This window comes from Furipterus horrens, unplaced genomic scaffold (assembly GCF_987537825.1).
Source record: "Furipterus horrens unplaced genomic scaffold, mFurHor1.1.pri manual_scaffold_17, whole genome shotgun sequence".
NCBI lineage: Eukaryota > Metazoa > Chordata > Mammalia > Chiroptera > Furipteridae > Furipterus > Furipterus horrens.
In genome coordinates, this window is record NW_028327187.1 from 81,097,545 (window position 1) to 81,120,594 (window position 23,050).

At 40.3% G+C, this 23,050-nt stretch overlaps 1 protein-coding gene across 1 annotated transcript in view; it reads right to left on the reverse strand.

Annotated features, from left to right (window-relative positions):
- DGKK (diacylglycerol kinase kappa) overlaps positions 1-23,050 on the reverse strand; it is a 147,744-nt gene that overhangs the window by 7,559 nt on the left and 117,135 nt on the right. The window contains exons 14-26 of the mRNA XM_090265033.1: positions 21,685-21,784; positions 18,664-18,883; positions 17,026-17,130; positions 16,473-16,569; positions 14,830-14,937; positions 12,201-12,297; positions 11,859-11,966; positions 11,061-11,174; positions 10,580-10,714; positions 9,156-9,316; positions 8,466-8,607; positions 7,427-7,513; positions 3,322-3,432 (exon numbers count right to left, since the gene is read on the reverse strand). Of these exons, the coding sequence (XP_090121159.1) occupies positions 3,322-3,432; positions 7,427-7,513; positions 8,466-8,607; positions 9,156-9,316; positions 10,580-10,714; positions 11,061-11,174; positions 11,859-11,966; positions 12,201-12,297; positions 14,830-14,937; positions 16,473-16,569; positions 17,026-17,130; positions 18,664-18,883; positions 21,685-21,784 (1,585 nt within the window). The remainder of the gene's footprint in view (positions 1-3,321; positions 3,433-7,426; positions 7,514-8,465; positions 8,608-9,155; positions 9,317-10,579; positions 10,715-11,060; positions 11,175-11,858; positions 11,967-12,200; positions 12,298-14,829; positions 14,938-16,472; positions 16,570-17,025; positions 17,131-18,663; positions 18,884-21,684; positions 21,785-23,050) is intronic.

Below are 23,050 nucleotides of genomic sequence, written 5' to 3' on the forward strand. Positions count from 1 at the left end.
GATCAATGAACTAGGAGCTGGTTCTTCAAAAAAAAATAAGCAAAATTGACAAGCCTGAAGCCAGACTAATCAAGAAAAAAAGAGAGAAGACCCAAATAAACAAAATCAGAAATGAAAGAGGAGAAATCATGACTGATACCACAGAAATACAAACAATTGTAAGAAATTACTACAAACAACTGTATGACAAGAAATTTGACAACCTAGAAGAAATGGACAAATTCCTAGAAACATATAACCTTCCAAAACTGAATCAAGAAGAAGTGGAAAGTCTCAACAGACCAATAACTAAGAAAGAAATTGAAACAGTAATCAAAAATTTCCCTGCACACAAAAGCTCTGGACCAGATGGCTTCACAGGCGAATTTTACAAAACATATAGGGAAGAACTAACTCCTACCCTCCTCAAACTATTCCAAAAAAATCCAAGAAGAGGAAAAAATCCCAAACTCTTTCTATGAAGCCAGTATTACCCTAATCCCAAAACCAGGTCAAGACACAACAAAGAAAGAAAACTACAAGCCAATATCACTGATGAACATGCATGCTAAAGTCCTCAATAAAATATTGGCAAACAGGATCCAGCAATACGTCAAAAAGATCATATACCATGATCAAGTGAAATTCATCCCAGGGATGCAAGGATGGTTTAATATTCGCAAAGCAATAAATATAATACATCACCTAAACAGAATGAAAGACAAAAATCACATGATCATATCAATAGATGCAGAAAAAGCATTTGATAAAGTACAACACCCATTTATGATGAAAATACTCAGCAAAATGGGAACAGAGGGAGCATGCCTCAACATAATAAAGGCCATATACAAGAAACCCGAGGCCAACATCATACTCAATGGACAAAAACTGAAAGCATTCCCCCTGAACTCAGAAACTAGACAAGGCTGTCCACTCTCTCCACTCCTATTCAACTTAGTGTTGGAAGTCCTAGCCACAGCAATCACACAAGAAAAAGAAAGAAAAGGTATCCAAATAGGTAAAGAAGAAGTAAAACTATCATGATATGCAGATGACATGATAGTATACCTAGAAAACCCTATAAAGTCCACTAAAAGACTACTCAATATAATAAGCAAATTTGGCAAAATAGGAAAATACAAAATAAATATACAGAAATCTAAGGCATTTCTCTACACCAACAATAAAATATCAGAGACAGAGACAAAAAGGAAAATACCATTTACTCTAGCAACAAGAAAAATAAACTACCTAGGAATAAACTTAACCAAAGTGATAAAAGACATGTACACTGAAAATTATGTAACATTGAAGAAAGAAATTAAGGAAGGTACAAATAAGTGGAAGCAAATACCATGTTCTTGGATGGGAAGAATCAACATCATCAAAATGGCCATACTACCCAAAGCAATTTACAGATTTAATGCAATTCCTATTAAAATACCAATGACATATTTCACAGACCTAGAACAAATACTGGAAAAATTCATATGGAACCAAAAAAGACCCCGAATAGCAAAAGCAATCTTGAGACAGAAGAGCACAGCAGAAGGAATCACAATACCAGACATCAAACAATACTACAAATCCACTGTGATCAAAACAGTCTGGTACTGGCATAAGAACAGACATATAGATCAGTGGAACAGAATAGAGAGCCCAGAAATAAACCCAGGCCTTTATGGTAAACTAATATTTGATAAAGGAGGAAGGAACATAAAATGGAGTGAGAAGAGCCTCTTTAACAAATGGTGCTGGGAGAACTGGACAGGGACGTGAAAAAAAATGAAACTAGACCACCAACTTACACCACACATGAGAATAAACTCAAGATGGATCAAAGACTTAAATATAAGCAGTGACACCATAAAAGTCCTAGAGGAAAACATAGGCAAGAAAATTTCAGATATCCCACATAACAATATTTTCACGGGTACATCTGCTAAAGCGAGACAAATAAAGCAAAAAATAAACAACTGGGACTACATCAAACTAAAGAGTTTCTGCTCAGCAAAAGAAAACATCAGCAAGATGAAAAGGAAACCATCCATATAGGAAAACATATTTGCCAATGATATCACAGACAGGGGACTGATCTCCAAAATATGTAAAGAGCTTATACGACTCAATATCAAGAAAACAAACAACCCGATTAAAAAATGGGCAAAGGAACTGAACAAACACTTCTCTGAAGAGGACATACAGAAGGTCCATAGACACATGAAAAAATGCTCAACATCATTAGCCATCAGGGAGATGCAAATAAAATCCACAATGAGATACTACTTTACAGCAGTCAGAATGTCCATCATCAACAAATCAACAAACAACAAGTGCTGGCAAGGATGTGGAGAAATGGGAACCCTACTGCACTCTTGGTGGGAATGCAGACTGGTGCAGCCACTATGGAAAACAGTATGGAATTACCTCAGAAAACTAAAAATGGAACTGCCTTTTGAACCAGCCATTTCATTGCTAGGATTATACCTGAAAAATCCTAAAACCCTAATTAAAAAGAACTTATGCACCCCTATGTTCATAGTAGCCCTGTTTATAATAGCTAAGTGCTGAAAACAGCCTAAGTGCCCATCTGTAGATGAGTGGATCAAAAAACTGTGGTACCTTTTCCCAATGGAATACTATGTAGCAGAGAGAAAGAAGGAACTCCTGCCATTTGCGACATGTTGGAACTAGAGAGAATTATGCTTAGTGAAATAAGCCAGGCAAAGAAAGAAAAATACCATATGATATCACCTAATACAGGAAACTAAAGAACAACACAAACAAATGAACTAAATAGGCAAAGACTAGAATAGTATTCGGTAGGGGGGAGGGGGGAGGGAGAGAAGGGGGATAAGTAAGGGAAGGGTCTAGTCAAGGAACGTGTATGAATGACTCATGGATATGGACAACGGGGAGGGATATGATTGTGGGAGAAGGGATGGGCTGGGTGGGGGGAGCAATGGGGGAAAAAATGGGACAACTGTAATTGAAAAACCAAAAAATAAAAGAAAGAAAGAAAAAAAAAAAAAAACGAACTAAATAGGACAAGGAGCAGAATACCAGTCAATAGGGGGAAGGGGGAGGGAGAGAAGGGGGATAAGTAAGGGAAGGGTTTAGTCAAGGAATTTGTATAAATGACTCATGGAAATGGACAACAGGGAAGGATATACTTTTGGGAGAAAGTGTGGGCTGGGTGGGGGAGAGCAATGGGGGAAAAATGGGAAAAATGTAATTGTAAAACCAAAAAAAAAAAATAAAAAAATAAAAAGAAGGAAAGAAAGGTAGAACACCAAAGAACCCCTCTTCCCTTTAGTTCCCAGTACCCAGCTCACATACCTCTGGGACAAGGACTGAATTCATCCAGTCAATCTCAGACAGCTTTTCAAACTCCTTATTCATGGCATTCAGAGAAGTTTGCAATGTGGCCTCATCCTCAGCATTTTTCAACTCGTGAAAAGAGAAAAATGAATGAGTTTCCAATGCCTAGCACCTTGCTTTCATAGGCTCTTGCCCTCTTCCCCACTCTTATTCCCTGCTAGTGGCCATGAAACCACAGGGTGCCAACTTGCATTTCATTTGGCCTTGGGGTCATGGAAAAGTGTAGCGATCTCTTTTCTTTCTCAGTAGGGACACCCAAAGAAAGAACCAGATGGTGGGGCTTTCCTTGGAACTGAACATGCTCACAGTTTGGCAAACAGAAAGGTCCTTTGACCAAGCTCAATTAACACTGAGTTATACCTTTATAGTTTAGGGTCCAGGACAGGGGTCTCTCTAAGTAATAGCTACCAACTTTTGAGCACATTCTGTATGCCAGGAACTGTGCATTCATAATTTCATTCCATCTTTCCAATCCTTTTCAATAGCTTGCAAAGTACTGTTGTTCTTATTTTATAGATGAGCAAACAGACTCAAAGAAGTTTAGTGTTCAAAGTCACATGGCTAGACAGAAGCAAGATTTGTTTAATTATATAGCCTATTCTCTTTACCACACAGTCCCATAAAGGATATGTGGGGTGGCTGGATCCTGGGGGGAATCTTTATTACACAGTAACTGTAATTTAAAGGCTGCTTTGTGAAGGAAGGAGAGTCCTAGACAGAGATTAGTTCAATTTATCTTCCTGGCAAAGAGGGCCTGCCTATCTAGGTTGCTTTAGCCTCTATCAACTCACTCTTAGTAAGAAATGACTTCCAGATGGCTTGTCCCACAGGTTCAGGAAACACAGCTTAAGTATTCCCTAGTAACCCCTAGCATCCATAGGATGAACTCTGTTAAGTCTATGGGAGGCTTAAAATGGATTCTTCTGGGACTATCTCTAGCTCCGATAAACCAGCAACACAGGTGAGATAGTTCATGTTCCAATAAAGAGTGAGCTGGGAGAATATATTACAATGATATTTTCAACCTCAGCATCCTTTCAAGCTTACCCGACTTGGCCCCAACTTTCCCCCTTGGAATGTACTCACTCCACTTTCAACTTGGCCCTTATGTGGCTTCATGCTGTGCATAAATAGAACCTTGCCATCTTTCACAAATGAGTGGAGGATGGGGTTGGAGGTGATACCCAATCAGGATGGGATATGAGAGAGAAACAAGTCAGTGCTGACACATAATCTCTTGATTTTGTTTTACAGCTAATGATTTAGAACAGTACAGAGTAGCCCAGATGCACAGGACATTTGTGTACACATGACAATGGGATGGGGGCCAGTGGGATGGTGTCAAGTAGAAATAGCCATCACTTCAAGGTAAGGGGGGAAGGGGGAGGAAGTCCTTAGGAGCATACTTACCAGCAATGCTCAAAAGGGGTTTGATCGTCAAACCCAAAGTCATGAAAACAAGGAGAAATTTTGAGCCTTGGATAATGATTCCTAATGATAATAAGAAAGGAATAAAATGCCTTCCTAATGACTTTTTTACTTTTAAATATTTTATTTATTTATTTTTAGGGAGAGGGGAAGTGAGGGAGAAAGAGAGGGAGAGAAACATCAATGTGAGAAACATTGACCAGTTGCCTCTTGTACACACTCCAGCGGGAACTGAACCAGTAACCCAGGCATATGCCCTGACTCAGAATTGAACCAGTGACCTTTTGCTTTGTGGGATGACACCCATCCAACCAAACCACACCAGTTAGGGCCCTAATGACTTCTTATTTGGCATCTGGAGACTCAGTCTCTGGAAAATAGTAGGTGGGTGAACCTGAGTCTTCTGCTCTATTTTCCTGTCCTTATGGCTCCAGTGGAAACCTTGTCTAGGACTCTTCTCTGAAGTAAATATGCAAACTGGCTTAGAGGACTTTCTTGCTTCTTTCTTGGTTCCTGTCCCAACATATCACTAGCCATAGCACAAATGAGGTTGCCAAATAAGGGAAGTCGAAGTTACTGGATGGAATTTACTTCATCATAAATCTACGTCCCTCTGCCAACACTGAACTCTGTACTACCCTCCTTTGAAGAAAGGAATAACAATATCCAAAGAAATAAGCCTTATCTCCATGCCACCTCTATGACATAGCCTCTCTGGAGGTACTCGGTCATCCGCAGTCAGTTGCTGCCTGACCCTGGTCTCATTTGGTTGTATGTCTGTGGGGTCCTTTATCAGGTCCTGTGCTAAATATGGTATATGTTCAATTTGGGTTGTTGGCTGACAGGAACCAATATTCATGCCATGAGCCCCAATAAAGCTTGAGTGGGAATGAAAGTCCAAGTTCCCATAATTTCTTCTGCCCAAACTGGAAAAGCCATTGAATTCTGTCTATATATAGAAAGTACTTCTGTTGTTATTGTTTAAGGCTGAAAGACTCTAGATTGGAGTTCAGATGCTGGGATAGCCTGATCTGATTTCTTAGCCACTCCTCTGCCTGTGCAGTGTGTCAATTAGATGTACAACTGGAAAAGGGAAAGTGGGTGCACTTCCTGAAATGTCAACTCAGAAGATCCTCTTCAAATAAACCATAATTAGATGACAAGCAAGAATATCACTTGTGCCCTGGCTGGTATGGCTCAGTGGATTGAGTGTCGGCTTATGAACTGAAAGGTCATTGGTTCAATTCCCAGTCAGGGTACATGCCTGGGTTGTTGGCCAGGTCCCTAGTTGGGGGCATGCAAGAGGCAACTTATTGGTATTTCTCTCACACATTGATGTTTCTCTTCCTCTCTTTGGCCCTCCTTCCCCTTGCTCTAAAATATATATAAATAAAATCTTTAAAAAATAAAAAGAACAGCACCTGCACTATGGCCTTAACAGCCAAACCCAAAATGGGGTGGTCGTGATCAGTTGACTCATTAGAGCACACTTACTAAGTGTGCCTATAGGCTTTGCCTTGTGCAAAACATGCAACTATTCTTATAGCTCAAAAACTGAGCCTCAGTCCATTTCCCCTAACACTAATAAAATTTACCATCTATCAGGTTGCAACTATGTGCTAAGCACTGCTTGGAACTTAAATATACAATAGTTAGTTTAATTCTCAGAACAACCTGGAAAGGTAGATATTACAATTTCTATTTTGTATATAGGGAAGCTGAGACCCAGAGAGGGGAAATTATTTCACACAGCTAGTGTTATGGATTCAATTGTGTTCCCTTCCTCCACCCCACAAAAAAAGAGTTATGTTGAAATTCTAACCCCAGTATCTCAAAATGTAACCTTATTTAGAAACAGGACCATTGCTGATATAATTGGTTTTTAAGATGAGGTCATACTGGAGCAGGGTAGGCCCCTGATCTAGTATGACTGGTATCCTTATAAGAAGACAGTCATTTGAAGACAGAGACAGGAAGAACACTATGTGAAGATGGAGGATTGGAGTCATGCATCTGCAAGACAGAGAATAACAAAGATTTCCAGCAAGTCACTAGAAGCTAGGAAGAGGCAAAGAAGGATCTTCTTACAAGTTTCAGAAAGAATATGGTCCTGTTGGCACCATGATTTCAGGTTTCTAGCTTACAGAACTGTGAGACAATAAATTTATGTTGTTTTAGGTCATCCAGAGTTTAGTGCTTTGTTTTAGCAACCTTAGGAAACTCATATAGCTAGTAAATAGCAGATTTGGGATTTGAACCCAGAGACTCACAACTTTTACCATGTGGACACTTGGGACATACATAGAAGCTCAAAAGAGCTCACCTTTTCCTACTGAAGCTGTTTTAGGTATGATGAGAACAACCTACTTTTTATTGGCCTGCATCCAGAAGACATTTGCCAAAGGAGAAGGGGAGACTTTTCTTTAAGGATATGGGAATCCTTATTGATTAGCATAACCTATGAAGTTATACAATCAATTACAACCCTGGGTGAGGATAACAAAGCAGGAACTTCCAGATAAGCACTGCCTAAAAGGCTTCTACATGTCTTTCAATTCCCTAGAACCAAGCACAGACCATGACCATTTTCAGATTGGATACTTTGCCCTCCCTTGTTCCAACCCCCTCCACTCACCAAGTTTTCATCCAGGAAAGCTTTGGTGTCATCGTAGAGCCCTTTAAGACTAAATGTAACATCTACGGCATCATTTCTGCTTAGAGTCTGAGAGGTGAAGAATGGAAAAGAAAGGGAAAGGACAAAAGCAGAGGAGTTGTTGGTTAGTAAGCATGTAGCAGTTGACTTCTCTGTGGGAAGGGAAGAGCAGGCTAGTAGGATGTGGCTGTAGGTACCAACCAATCGGAACTAATGCTAGCTGTCAACTACTGTAGCTGTATTGGTGTGCCTATGAAGTGGGAGAGCATAACTTGGCGTTTGGCATCACTGATTGAGTGCTATGGGTATAGGGAAATAGGAAATATGCAAACCAGAGAGTAAATTTGAGGCTACTTGTTGCCACTGAGCTAGAACCACCTTTCTCATGGTAGCTGAAGTTAGGCCCTACCATCTCTCTTCTTGAAACTCTAGGTCTTGAGCTCCAGGCTTCCTCCAGCTAAGATCTGGCACAAAATAAATAGGTAACCCATATTTTAGGAGGCCCAGATCCTATATGTGGCCCTTTTGTATCATTGCCTAGCACTAAAGTTATGTTTTAGAAGCATCCCTTAAATCTTCTAGCAGTGGGTAAAGTCATGGGATGGCACATTTAACATAAAATATTCTAATCTAGACATTTCCCTCAAGGGGAAAACCATGGCAGTCTGGTGCTCATGTTTCAGTGATAGTTGCCACCTTAACAGGTTACCTGGGATGAGGAAGGGCCAAGGTCAAGTTTCTCTCCATCCACTTGCCATTTCTCCTCTGACACCAGTGTGGTAGGGGGCTATCAGGGAAGAGGCTAGCTCTAAGATGATGAAATCTGCTGTGGGATTACCCCAGTAGCCATTCTGGAATAATAGTCAAGGAAAACCTGCCTTCCCATCCACTCTATCCATCATTTTTCTGACATACCATTTGCCCAGTTTTTCCACACAGCCTACAGCTCCCCTTCCCTCCTTTTCACCCCCTTTCTTATTTGGTTTGACTCCTTTCCTTCATCTTCTCCTTGCCCCCTTACCTCAATGGGAGTACAGGAAGCTGCACCTGCCTCATTGCCACTGTCTTGGCCATAAAGTACATCATTCAGGATGTTGGCACTGGCATTCACAGAATCCATGAGGACAGACACATGTTGGTGGACCTTGCTCAGGTTAGTAATCCTGTAGTAAGACAAGGACAGATAGATGAGCCTGGAGTTCTGAAAGACTTCTTGCCTGGAGTGCGAGTAAAGGTTGGGATAAGAATAGAAAGGCCTGGGTACTCTCCTGTTACTTCTCTTTGTCTCTAGGTAGCCACCTGTGCCAAAAATGTTTCTACTCTAGGTATTCATCTTTGTCCATTTTTTGTATCACCTGTATTAGATACTGGGTGCTTTGGGAGAGTTAGAGGACAAAATATGGGAGGGCAGATGGCTTCAGGAACTCCTTATATTTATGCAGAAGGATAAACATTCTTAGTCCTGTTGGGTCTGGGGAAGCTGGAAGAGATCAAAGTTCATTTCTGGCTCTATTGGAGAGGTCCAAGGTGGCTTATTACTGAGAATAAAGACCACCTCCTATCTGGATTATCAAGGTCCAAGCCAATCTTCAGAGCTCTGGGTAAGACTCCTTTCTGAGACCAAGATCCCTAGTAACCAATTTACACAAACTGGCTTCTTACTATCTCTTCTTAAGATTCTCAGCCCTGTGTCTGGGCTAGCTCCACTTACCTGCTGATGAGGTTTTCTGCAAGCTGAGCTAGCTGCTGCATCTGGGCAGACTCCTCATCAGAGAGGCTACCTTGAGATTCCTGGGAGTCCAGCTGGGGCTGAGAGGCTGCTCGAATTTCAGTATGCTTACACTCCCACATTTTCATTGAGTTCTCAAAGTCCTAGAAATGAAGACAGTGGTAGATCCCAATGATTGCTATAGCTAAAAGGGCATGTGACAGATCAGCCCGTGAGTCTGATATTTATGGATACAGTGGGTAAAAAGAAAAGAAGACCCCATTTATTCCCCCATACACCCACCTATACATCTATCCATCATTTTAGTCAATGTCTCTTCTGTACTAGGCACTTTTAATTTTTGCTATTGTTGTTACTATGTTGAGTCTGGGACAATATGCTTCAATTAGATAGATGTCTGCCTTCCAGAAACACCTTTATGAAGGCACCATTATCAATAAGACAGTGGAGCACCTTTCATGCTCTCTTCTTTGTCAAATCTAAGCAATATGTTGTGATGGATTTTAGAGTCAGAAATACCTAATTCAATTTTGAATTATCCTTTGATTATTTACTAATTATACAAGCTTGAGCAAATTATTTAACCTCTCTGGTCCTCATTTTCTTTACCTCTAAAATGGAAACAAGTATATCTATTTCATGGAATTGTTGGGAGGACCTACTTGAGAGAATACATGTGAAGTGCCCAGCACAAAGTAGGCGGTTTATAAACTAGACTTCCCATCCCCTCTCTGTTGCTGCTTCTGTGAAACTGTCTTCAGGTCAGAAAGCCTACAAGCACTGCATATCTGATCAATAATGGCTCCTTTCTACCTTTAGGTGGTTTAGCAGAAATGGGTGACATTTGCGAATGCAGCATTTTAAGGAATCTTAAAGAAATCTAAATACCACATTCAATGAAGAAACTCATGGACATGGACAACAGTGTGGTGATTGTGTGTGTGTGGTGGGGGTATAAGGGGACTAAATGGTAATGGAAAAAACACAATAAAAAATTAAAAAAAAACAAAAACCCTTTTTTGAAATAGCAGGTTTCTCCTTAACTACCCAAGGTCTTTAGCTCTCTCTGCAGTGGAGGGAGCACAGCCTTGTCCAAAACCATAGGAGGGAGGCTCCTTGTCTTAGTCTCTTAGACAGTGGTTTAAAAATGTCAGTATATATCAGAATATCTTGGGGGTTTGTTTACAAATGCAAGTTCCTAGGAACTACCCATCCCCATACTGATTTATTGGGTCTGGTGTGGGGCTCAGAAATGTGCATTTCTAGCAAGCACTCAAGGTGACTCTGGTGCAAGTACCAAGCAGATGTCCCTTTGAGGAATTCTACTTAATTGGAAGTATTCAGTACTCAGCAAGAGTTGTAGATGAGACAATACAGGAGCCCAAGACAAGCCTTTTCTTTCTTACCCGATCTCTTGTCAGCATCTGGGCAGCATTCTTGTATCTAATCTTGATAAGGCCTGGCCTCTGAACCCAGGCCTCCCCATCCACCTGCACTGGGATACCTTCTTCACCATCAATGGTTATCATCACTTCACGGCACTGCCAGAGAAGAGGAGGGAAGATAGGTCAGAAAAATGAGGCAACTACTGTAGACCAATGTGATAATCCCACAGTCATGGCTATAATGTGTATCTGAAGCAGGACTTGCAAGGATGTGAGTCAGATTATCTCAGGGATGAAACACCTGCTATCTATGGGCTTTTCCTTCCTTTAAGTCCCTACCACTGCTGTCTTCAACCTTAGCCAGCACCTTGATGTCTACCAGATAACCTCGTCCCTCCACCCTGACACTCTTATACCCAGTTAATTCCTGGGACAACTCCATATCCTAGGTTGTAGCCTCAGAGCTCAGTCTCTTTCTGGTGCTCACACAGCCTCTGCTTACCTGGGCGATGCGATGATGGTGTAGATTGATGATACGGGACATTGCCATCTGTATGGACCCAAAGATTGCCACGACCTCCAGCTTCCCATCATCTATTGCAGGAGCCTCATATTCCTGAAGAGGAAGAACTGTGTCACATATACCCTTGGTAACCCATACCTTGCCTAGCACAAGCAGGTATGCTTTGAAGGCTCCTAGTGAGAATTTTTCTAGTTCATGAAGAGTGGAGTAACTACATATTAAAAGGGGAAAGATAACGTCAGAGAGCCAACCTGGGAAAGAGGCACTGAGATCATAACTTTTAGTCCTTTTTGAGATATCAGCTCTGAGCTGGTTCCCTCTCTGTTCAATCCAGCATCATAAATGCCCAAGGCCAGCACCATTGGCCTCATGACCTTCTTGGGTGAGCTCAAAGGAAAAGAGTCATGGCCAATTTACCAGGAGATTTTATTGACAGACCTCCTTGGAGAAAAAAGTATGGCCTAGGTAATCTTTCAAGGATCTGTCAGGCCTGAGGAATGGAAAATTCAAAGTCCAGGCAATACCTAAGTATTGATCTGATCCTGAGGTCTTTCGTTGATTCTTTGTGTGTGTGTGTGTGTGTGTGTGTGTGTATGTTCTGAAATGCTAATTGCCTTTAAAAAACTGCTTATACAGCTGCCACTAATAATGTTTCCCAGGCTACCTCATTTCCTCTCATTGTCCACTTTCTACTCCAGTTAGTCCAGTTCTCCTTTCTGAGACCTTCGACGAGCCAAACCTTTCTTCCTTCCTCCCTGTTCCTTGTTCCATAATTACCGTGGTTGTTGTGCTGCTTCCCCAGAAGTTGATGCCTCCTGCATAGCTGGTAATGTTGAGCACTACAATGCCTTGCAAGTTTGGCAAGGAGATAGCTTCTCCATCACACTGAAAAATACGAATGTGAAGGGACATTTACAGAGATGGGGGAAGGGCTTTGTCTTCTTTTCATGCTATCATTTTCTTATCCATAAAAAAGAAATTTATCTTCACGCCTTCCTTCCATGAGCGGTGAGTGAGGAAAGCTTGGGGAGAACCAAGAATATAGGGGAAAGTTGATTCCCAAGGTCATGAGATTTCTTTTTTCTATGCCCAGGAAGGATTACTCTCTTTTCCACTAACCTCCAGGTGCACTCGTTCTTCCAGTTTCCTGTAAGAGCGCTGCAAAAGTTCCTTGATTCCCAAAAGGCCATACCACATCTTGTTCTTAAGGCGGCTACTACAGGGAGATAAGGGTAAAGAAAGGTAGCCACAGGGTAAATAATATAAAGATAAATTGATGAGGAAAATTAAGTGGGGACACAATTTTATTCCTCAAGTGCTTTCATATAGAGAGGAGTCATCGATTGGTAACTAGAAACAAGAGAGGATGCTAGGATGGTGTAACTGGTATTCTTATTTAAACACTTGCTAAAATGGATTCCTGGGCTCCCTTAAAGCTTCAACATTCCATTGATAGGTAAATTTGCCATTTTTTTTTCTTGCTGCTTATGTTGATTCAAACTTAGAAGAGACAGCTAATATTCAGAAAGTAATGCTCATAAAAAGTTATGAGCATAGCTGGCTGGTAGACACTAGCTACCCTGGCAAGTGCCACTGCAGGAGCTCAACATTTTAGCTGATGGGAATCAATTTCATTTGAAACATGTGATTCTTATACTGCAATTTCTTTGAAGCATAACTTTTCTGGCAAAGTAGAGGACTTTCTAGGATCTGTATATCAAACACTTAATTCAATACTAGAGAATTAGAGCTAAGTTTACTAGGTAGATCATAGAGAAGGAGTCAGTGAAGAGAAATGGGACATGCAAGGATATCAGGAGTCTTGGAGTGGAGGTGGAAAGAACAGGGTCCTGCTGATTGTAGAATCGCTGATAAAAACAGGCAGGAGGCATACAATTACTAGAAAGGCTGACTAGTGTTTACCATGAGTTTTTTATTTTTATTTATTTTTAAAAATTAAATGTATTGAAATGACACTGGATAATAAGATTATATAGGTTTCAAGTGTACGATTCTGTGATGCATCATCTGTACATTGCGTTGTATACCCACAGCCCAAGATCAAATCTTCTTCCATTACCATATATTTGACCCCCTTTCCCCTTTATTACCACCCACCACACTTCCCTCTTGTAACCAGTATACTGTTGTCTATGTGTATGAGGTTTTGTTTTTAAAGTAGAGTCACAGAAATGAGCCACCACAGGGCATGAGTGTAAGAAGGTTAGCACAAAATTATTTGGACTGTTTAAAACCATAAGTTCTTTGGGTAATTTACTTTTCTTATTGATAAAAAATGGGAGTCTAGTTATATAGAAATGCAAAATACTTAAAACAACCAGGACAATTATGAAAAAAGAACAAAGTTGGTGGACTTTCATCTCTCAATTTCAAACTATAAAGCTACACTTATCAAGCTACTGTGGTATTTGCATAGGATAAACACACAGATCAATGGAGCAGACATGAGAATCTAGAAAAAAACTCTTCACATTTATAGGGCTTTTGATTGTTGACAAATGTGCCAACACCACTCATTGAAGGAAAGAATAACTTTAAAAAATGGTGCTGCTTTAAATGGACATATATGTGCCAAAAGATGAACTTAGGCCCTTACCTCACACCGTAAACAAAAATGAACTCAAAGTAGATTACAGACTTAAATTTAAGAGCTAAAACAAGAAAAAACATTTTTTTAAATTAAGAGCAAAATTTTTTAAATTTTCACCTGAGGATATACTTTTGAGTTTTTAGAGTGAGAGAAAAAGGAGGGAGAGGAAGAGCGAGACATTAATTGGTTGCCTCCCATACACACTCCAACCAGGGATTGAACCTGCAACCTAGGTGCCGTGACTGGGGATCAAACCCACAACCTTTTGGTGTATGGGAGAATGCTCCAATCAAGTGAGCCATCTGGTCAGGGCAGGAACAAATTCTGAAGACTTTAGGTTCAGTCAAGATTTTTTTAGATATTGCATCAAAAGCACAAAAGAAAAAAATTGATTAATTGGGTCTCATTAAAATTCAAAACTTTTGCATTTCAAAAGATGGCATTTAGAAAATGAAAAGACAAGCAACAATAAAAAGGAGAAGCAACTGTGTTCACAAACCACATATCTGATAAAGTATTTGTTCCTCATTTAAGGCCTGCTCTGAGAAAGAGGTTGTTGTGTCAGGTGTCAGGGGTGGTGTTGGTGAGGGTGTGGTTTCAATTTACCACAAGAACTCTGAGGCTGTCTTAAAGTATTCTTGTGGTACAAAAGTACCAAAAGGTGCAAAATGGGACAAGAATGGATAGGATAAAAGTCAATGGGTCCAAGGAATCCAGGTTAGGAGTACCAAGAAATAGTTGATTGATACTTTGCAGCCTTGCCAAGAAAAAAAGACTTGAAGCCAGTACTAAGACCTGGTCAAGTTCTCACAGACAGGACAAAGGTAGGCATTTTGTTCATCGAGTCAATGTAATCTGTTTTTAATAACATTAACTGTTAGCTGTGTTTACACAGCAACCCACAGGTCTAAACTATGAAGGCAGCCCAAGTTCAGGATGCCAGTGCAGAGTCATCACAGACCAGGTCAACATTTGGGGCAAGTCATCCCACTGGGATAACCTAGGGACTAATATATTTGATTTCCAAGGACCCCTTTCTTTCTGTTGCTTGTCTGAGAGGTAGGGGATGTACAAATATATGTATTATGAATGGTGATTGTCTGTCTTCATGTAGAAAGGGGAGTTTCTTTTCCTTACTTGTATTGTCCTGGGTGTTCATCTCTTCTGGTGTTGAACTCCAGAGAAATTTTAGCATCTAGCCCAATTCCAAAATAGTTGTTCATGACGCACTTTTCTTTGAAACATCTGAAATTAGGCAAAGGGAAGAGGAGGACAGACATTGGTGTAAGAAAGAAGTGGCGTTATTATTGGGCAGCGGACTTCACATGCATGATAAAAAAACACTGAGGGAAGGCCTCTTCTACATTGGGAACAGCCTTAATGTTCCTGAGAAGCACATGTATATGTCCTATTAGGTTAACAATTAGCTTTGTGAGCTGTAAGACAGGGCACTCAGCTATTTGGGAGGATTCAGTAGGATTGGGACTCATAATAAAAAAAGTCATAATTGGAGGCCCTCGGATATGAGTGGCCAATATTTTTTCCACATATGATTAATAAAAAGTCACAGATTTATTTCCATAAAGAGCTTTTTAGCATCTCAGATAAAAATGTAGAAAAGTGAAGTCTGCACTACTGTTTTGAGAAATATCTGAGCTCCTTTGTAGTGCTTTCACATCAAAGAGCAAAGTGACCACACATTTGGGAGAAAAGATTGATAAAAGACCATGTATATGTCAGGCAGTTTTTAAAATTCTTCTGTATCTATCTCAAGTGACATCAAAACCAGTGGTGTGCTAGAGCCTGTTTGGACAAGCTCATGTCAGGTGATTATGCCTATCACTTCCCAACTCTGCATTCAATGGCATTATATCAGTTAGGTTGAAATAGACCATGGTGGGAGAGTTTATAAGAGGGAATAAATCAGTACTTCCTCTGCCCCAGAGAGCTGGTTGTTAAATGCTTGCCAGCATACCATTGATCAAAACTCATTCGGTAGGTCCATGAAACCTCAGACATGCACTTAAACCAATGATGAAGGTGAGGAAGTGAGGGCTGGAGATAGGAATAAATGGGAAGATGTAGAAAATGTCAATAATTGCTGGCTGTGTCCTTCTTTTGGGAAACTGAAAATGGGTACAGTGTAGCTACTCAATTATAGACAATTTAAAAAATTCATTACTTAACTGATCCTACATCTCTCAAATGAGATTTGCCTTCCTCAACCACAGTTAAGAAATTAGGATCTCTCTAACTGATGTTCAACTGATCTTCTTAATGGAACTCAAAATGAGTGAATGAGGCAGAACTTGGTTGCTGAGAGTATTTTAAACCAATAGGGATAGTGAGACAGATGTCTTTAGATTTACTACCTACTCCCCTAAATGGTAATTTATTTTTTAGTGTCTCCAATAATTTACTGTTAAAGGCAACAGTGGAAAAACAAGTTCTTTGAAAGAACAACAACTAACACTTATTGTTTATGATAATAATAATAACAATAATAGCAATAACACATAGTAACACATATCACATTTAACTATGGGTGTCAAGCACTGCTTAGTGAAAGTACTTTGCATATATAAACTCAATAAGTACAACAAACCTATGTGGCAGGTTCTACAATCATCTCCATTTTACACATAAGAAAACTGAGGCTCAGATTGGTTGCATAAGGTTTCACAACTAGTAGAGTCAGGATTTGACTCTGGGTATCCTCTGACTATGTGCTTAACCAGAGAAATGTAAGCCATAAAAAGGTCATAGGGCTAAATACTTACATAGTTTCAGGTGTAAAATGTAAGTACTCCAAATTAAGGTTATCTAGGTCTTCACTTTTGAGAGAAGGTATAGAAGACAGAGTGTCATGACGAGAACCTAGACACAAAAGACATCACCATGGTGTCAGGTACAAACAAGAAATCCTTGTTCTCATTTGTATTTCAACCTATTTTCTCTGTGGGCATAGGGTTGAGCTCAATGACTTTCTCTTAGATAAAATTCAGGGTTAACTTTCCAGAGAGAGATCATCTTGGATGGACAGGAACTTCCACTCAGAGGATAGTGAGGCTGAGTTGTTTGCTTGCTGGTAGTGAAAACAGCTTCAAATCTTGGGTATCATCAGGGTAGCCTTTCAAAGCACCTAACAGTGTCATTACTTCTGAACATTGACGTGGGTTCTTATAATGTAAGTTTTCTGGGTAAAAGGGAGGGATATCTATTGCAGAGTAGGATTATGGCTAGCAGAAGATGCACAGAAACACACTTTTATATTCTGGGCACTAGAAGACAGTGATTAAGGACAGAATAACAGAAGAAGAGAAAGATCCTTACGGTGTCTCGGGCTTGTCTGGTTAGTATTCTCTGAGTCATCTCCCGGGAAGAAAGTTGACGTAAAGTTCTTAACTGATATCGTCTGCCAGCTCTGTTCATCCAGAACTATAGTAAAATAGTGGAAGGAGGGAAGGAAGGGGATGGAAATGAAAGAAAGGGAACAAAAGGATGGAGGGAGAAAGGATTGGTCAAATTTATTGAACATTTCTTTTTCTTTTTTCTTCTATTGAACATTTTTTTTCTATTGAACATTTCTTGAGCATCTCTTATTTAGTTAGTGCCAGTCAGTGTGTGGTTAGACAACCAGAGACTCTCATTTGACCATCACCTTTTCTCCATGATGCTGTTTGTAGCCTCAGCTTTCTTATAGTGTTGCCCCTATGTCTCTTCATATCTATGCTTAACTTTCTCTGTTCTACTAGTTACTCTTTTTCTGTCACTCAGGAAATGTGACTATGAGTAGAAGCTCAGAGCCAGTGGAGGGAAGGGGGCTGGACAGTGTGGGAAACCCTCTGCTCTTCTACCTCCATCCTTACCTCTTCATTAATTCATTTACTCACATGACTTTTGTTCCAAGTTTGAGCCTCTAGGAGCATGTGATTCTTTCACTCAAATGTCTCATCCATACCCAGGCTATATATTGTATAGCTTAGGTGTTCAGTCTGTTCCAAAGCTCACAGATTCAACCTCTGTCCTGGCAGCGGTACTTTTCTATGTCTTGGCCATAAGCTGCACATATAAATCTGATTTATATGTAGATGGAGCAGGCTGAAGGCTGGCTGTGACAGGCTTATGGCCACATCAGATTACTCTGATCCTTACTACTTTAAAATTACTACAGAAATAGAGGCAAACTGACTGTTCAACTCTTTTACAGTGCAGAAAGGAGATTTCTTATCTTGTAAACCTGGCTAAAGTCGTGCCTAAAGATACCAAGGCAGGAGAAGGTACTATGGCTAAAACTCAAAGGGACTTCCTTGCTACATGGACTTCTGCTCAATTTTAATAGCTCAGGTAGAACATATTTTGTCTTATACAATTTTTGAATCTGCTTTTCAAAGAAGCATTGTAAGGGAAGAAGTGGGAATAAAAATGTTAAATCAAGAAGTTGGAGGAGTTGAAAGAGTTTTCATACTGAATTGAAATCTTGCAACTTGTCATAAGTTTAGGAAATGGCAATCAATTTCAGAGCTGCTAGGACCACTCTAGGGGCTCTTGTGCTTGACTAATACTCTGCAACACATGAAAAGATTAATACGATTCTCCTTCTAAAATAGTCACAGTCTTGGTGGTTGGATGGAAACAGACACAAGTGGAAAAAATGTCATGGTTGGCAGTGGAAGCTGACAGAGCTTTGAATAGCTGCAATTGTTTAGAATGAGTGTTAGTACCAAAAATAAATGAGTAGCAAGAGTTGAGTGCCTGGCAGGTAGGAGGAGCCAAAGGGGCAGTTTATCAAGACTGACACTTTTCAAATCAGCAGTCTGAGGACTAAGTTTGGATGCTATGTGAATGCATAATCTAGTTAAGTTTTGGTAATAGAGTCAAATAGAAAACCTAGAAAGAGGGAGACACTAAACCATCCACTGGAACCTTCTCTTTCCCCTACCTCAATTGCCACAACCCTGGGACCCTTACCTTGTTCAACTTGGAATATTATGAGTTTCAAGGATTTCTGGAGATTCTTGGCTTTTGTGGCCAGCTCCAACTTGCACTTGGCTATATGGTCTATTTGAGGGATGAAGGGCTTTCCATCTGCCTTGCCACTGTCTGCACATACTGTAGCACTCTTATCAACTGCTGCCTCCTCAGCCAGGACATCAATCAGGATACTGAGCTTATCATACATTATGTCACTCTATATAGAAAGAAAGGAAACAGGGCATTGTTATGAGGGAGCACTGCTTAAGAGGACAGAATGAGGAGCTGGGTGGTATAAGGAGAGATGGGGAGGGATAGTAGTTGGCCAGGAACATTGAGCATAGAAAATTATCTGTGAGGTGATGAAAAATTGGGCAAGGGAGTACTTGGGTATATATGATGGGATATCAAAAAGAGTTAAGGGATCAAATATATTTCATTAGTTTCTGAGCAATTGTGGGAACCACTGTAAGTTTTTCTCATAGGAGACTGGCCTGTAAAGTGACATGGCCAACTTGAGTAAAGATAAAAATTTCTGAATAGGTATTTTGATGGGCATGCTCCTGTGGATGTGGATGCATCCCTGCATGAGTATCTACTGTCTGTGTTTGTATGTGCGCATGTTTGTGGATGCACTGAGCAATTATGGCTTGATTTCCAGCTACATCACTTAATAGTTTGTGTCTTGAGCAAGATACCTAATGTCTTTTTTAGATATGCTTTATTGATTATGCTGTTACAGTTTCCAATTTCTTTTCCCTTTGTTCCCTTCCACTCAGTGACCCCCTTCCCTTCAGTTGTCTCCCCCTCCTTAGTCCATGCCCATTGGTTGTGCACATAGTTCTCAGCAACTTCCTGTTTACTCCACTCCCTCCTACTATGCTTCTTAATTCCTGTACCATCTCCCTCTCTTACCCCCTTACCCCTCCCTGCTGACCTTCCCCCCAAATGTTCCCCATACCTATAATTCTTTTCCCACTCTTGCTGCCTACTTAGTTTGCCTTTGTTTTGGTTCCTAGCTTCTGTTGTTGGTTGTTGTGATACAGTTTTTATTTTAATATTCATAGTTTTGATCCTCTTTCTCCTAAACAAGTCCCTTTAACATTTCATATAACAATAGTTTGGATCTGATGAACTCCTTCAGTTTTACTTTGTCCTGGAAGCACTTTCTCTGCCCTTCTATTCTGAATGACAGCTTCGCTGGGTAGAGTAATCGTGGCTGTAGGTTTTTGCTTCTCATTACTTTGAACATTTCTTGTCAGTCCTTTCTTGCCTGCAGAATTTCTTTTGAGAAATCAGCTGATAGTCTTATTGGGACCCCTTTGTACATAATTCTCTTCTCTCTTGCTGCTTTTAAGATTCTCCCTTTATCCTTAATTTTTGACATTTTGATTATAATGTGTCTTGGTGTGGTTCTCCCTGGATCCAGTTTTTTTGAATTCTCTGTGCTTTCTGGACCTGTAAGTCTATGTCCTTCCCCAAGTTAGGGAAGTTCTGCTTCATTATTTTTTCACATAATTTTTTAGTTTCTAGTTCTTCTTCACCGTCTGGCAATTCTATGATTTGGATGTTGGCCCACTTATAGCTGTCCCATAGTTTCTGAGCCTGTCCTCATTTTCCTCACTTTTCGTTTCCTCTTTCTGCACTGGTTGACTGTTTGTTTCTTCCCTATGTTCCAATTTGTTGATTTGATTCCTGGTTTTCTTTCCCTCACCACTTGTTTCATATGTGTTTTTGTTCATTTCAGCAGGACTAGCCTTCATTCCTTCCCCGTCTTGTTTAAGATGTGCTGTTAGGTCTGTAAACATTTTTCTAACCAAAGCTCTGAACTGTGTCTCAGAAAGATTTCCTATCTGTTCCTTTGTTAGATTAGATATTTGTTGTCTGGTCAGCTGTGTCACCGGGATCTCTATCATGATCTGTGCCACCCTGACAGCTTTGTGTTTACCTTTTCTTCCTGGGTGGAGCTGTCACACCTCCTATGCTATAGGGGGTGGAGTCCTGTGCACTCATCACAACTGGGCGACCCTTCTCACCACACTGTGGTGTTTTCTGTGTGGGTGGGGACCCAAGATGGAGTCTTGCTGTTCACTCTCTGCTGAGAGACTGGGAGCCTCCTCTGGGCCTCACAGTCCAAGGCAATGGGGGCTCTGCCTTCCCCAGCATTGGAATTGCAAGCTGACAGGTCTGGTCTGCAGCCGGGAGTGCTCCCCAGGCACTTCTCACTACCCCTTAAATATGGGTGTCTGCACTTATCACTGTCCTGCCACCATCACCGCTACTGCCGCTGCCAGCACAGCTTGACCTCTCTGCCCCCGCTTCACCTCTCCTACTCGTCCAGACAAATACCACTTCTTTATAACTTCATATGTTGGACTTCCATTTATTTTCTGGAACTTTCTGGTTTTGCGGTAGTTGTATTCCTTCTTAGTTGCGGAGGGAGATGGAGTGTGTCAGTCTAGGCCTCCATCTTGGCTGGAAGTCTCCTGTGTGTCTTTGCCTCTGTGTCTTAGGTAGAGCTGTCGCACCTGTTACGTTGTGAGGGATGGAGCCTTAGGGCTACCTAACGTCTTTCTGTTTCTATATTCTAAGGTAATCATAAGGATTAAATAAGGTAACACATTAAAAGTGTTTAAAAGTTCCTGGGGCAGAGTAAGTGTTATAATAAGTGTTAGCTATTATTGTTGCTGTTGTTATAGAGGTGAATGTGGGTGTATTTCTTGTATGTATTTGTATATATTTTCAACCATGTTCTGGTATACAACCATGTGCATATATGCTTGTTGTACACTTGTGTCCAGGTATGGGCAGATGCTTGGCATATAGTTAGGTACATGGTATATTCAATATAAGCATGAATAGTACTACTCTTCATTTGGTGAAAGATGGAAGTTCAATGAGGTAGACTTTCCCCATCAGGGAGGCTTATCAGCTACTCCTCCCTGCCTTTCTTCTACAATTCTCAGTGACAGGCGCCTGGCTCCACAAAGAGTACAAGACCAAAAAATGGAAACTTACTTTCAAAATCACAGACTCTATTGCTGTATTTTTCTGTTTTATCTGACTCCAGGTCTTTACAATATCAGCCACAAAATCTTCCACTGCTGAACATAGGAATCTGGAAAGATGAGATAGAAGGCACAATGTGACATGGACCGTGAGACCCAGAGCCCTTCTCTCTTACAGTGTCATTAGTCTCCATCTTCCTCCTCCTTCTTCTCTGTCTCTCTTTCCTGATCTCTCCTCCCTCCCTCTGCTTTTCCCTCTCCACCCAACTCCCTCTTCCCTCTCTGTTTGTTTTTTCTGCTCCTTCATGTATTTATAGTGAAATATGCAAGTTCTTAAAGAGAGTTTAACTAGCATTTCTTAGTCTTAATTTCAAATTTCCAGAAAGCACAATTCAATTGATCTAACTTGGGTCAGAATTCTACCCTGGGTCAAATCAGCTATGGTTCAAGGGCCCAGCTAACTCAGAATAAACATAATAATATTGGGGGAGCTGTCCCTGTGGGGAGTGTTTCTCAAAGGGAAATGTGGTAGACTTGGCAGTAACCCTCCAAAGACTCCCAGGAGGAAAGAATGGCCCACATATTTAGAAGGGGAGAATATGTTGTTTAGGCTAGAAAAAAGCAGCTACAGTAATTATAGAAACTTTTCCTAGTGTCAGAGAAAACGTAAGGTATCCCTACTAAAGTGAGCTATGCCATGCTCTTTGAATGGTTTGGAATATTGTGTTTCCCATCTGTAACCCTTCTTTTTATTTCTTTAAAAAATTAATTTTTTTCAATTAAAGTTGATATACAATATTAAATAATTTCAGGTTTACAACATTTATATAACATAGGAAGTGATCACCCTGATAAGTTAAGTACCCATCTGACACCATACATAATTATTACAATATTATTGACTATATTTCCTATGCTGTAGTTTATATGCCCATGACTATTTTATAACTGGCAATCTGTACATCTTAATCCCTTCCCCTTTTTCACCCAGCCCCTCATCATCTCTCCCATCTGGCACTCATCAATTTGTTCTCTGTACTTACAAATTTGTTTCTGTTTTGTTTACTAATTTTTTTGTTTTTTTTTTTAGATTCCACATATAAATGAAATCATAGGGTATTTTTCTTTTTCTGTCTGACATTTCACTTAACCTAATACCCTCTAGGTTTATCCATGTTGTTGCAAATGACAAAATTTCATTCTTTTTATGGCTAAATAATATTCCATTGTATATATATCTATACCTTCTTCATCCATTCATCTATTGATGGACACTTGGGTTGCTTCCGTATCTTGGTTATTGTAAAGAATGCTGCAATCAACATAGGGGTGCGTGTATTCTTTTGAATTCATGTTTTGAGTTTCTTTAAATAAAT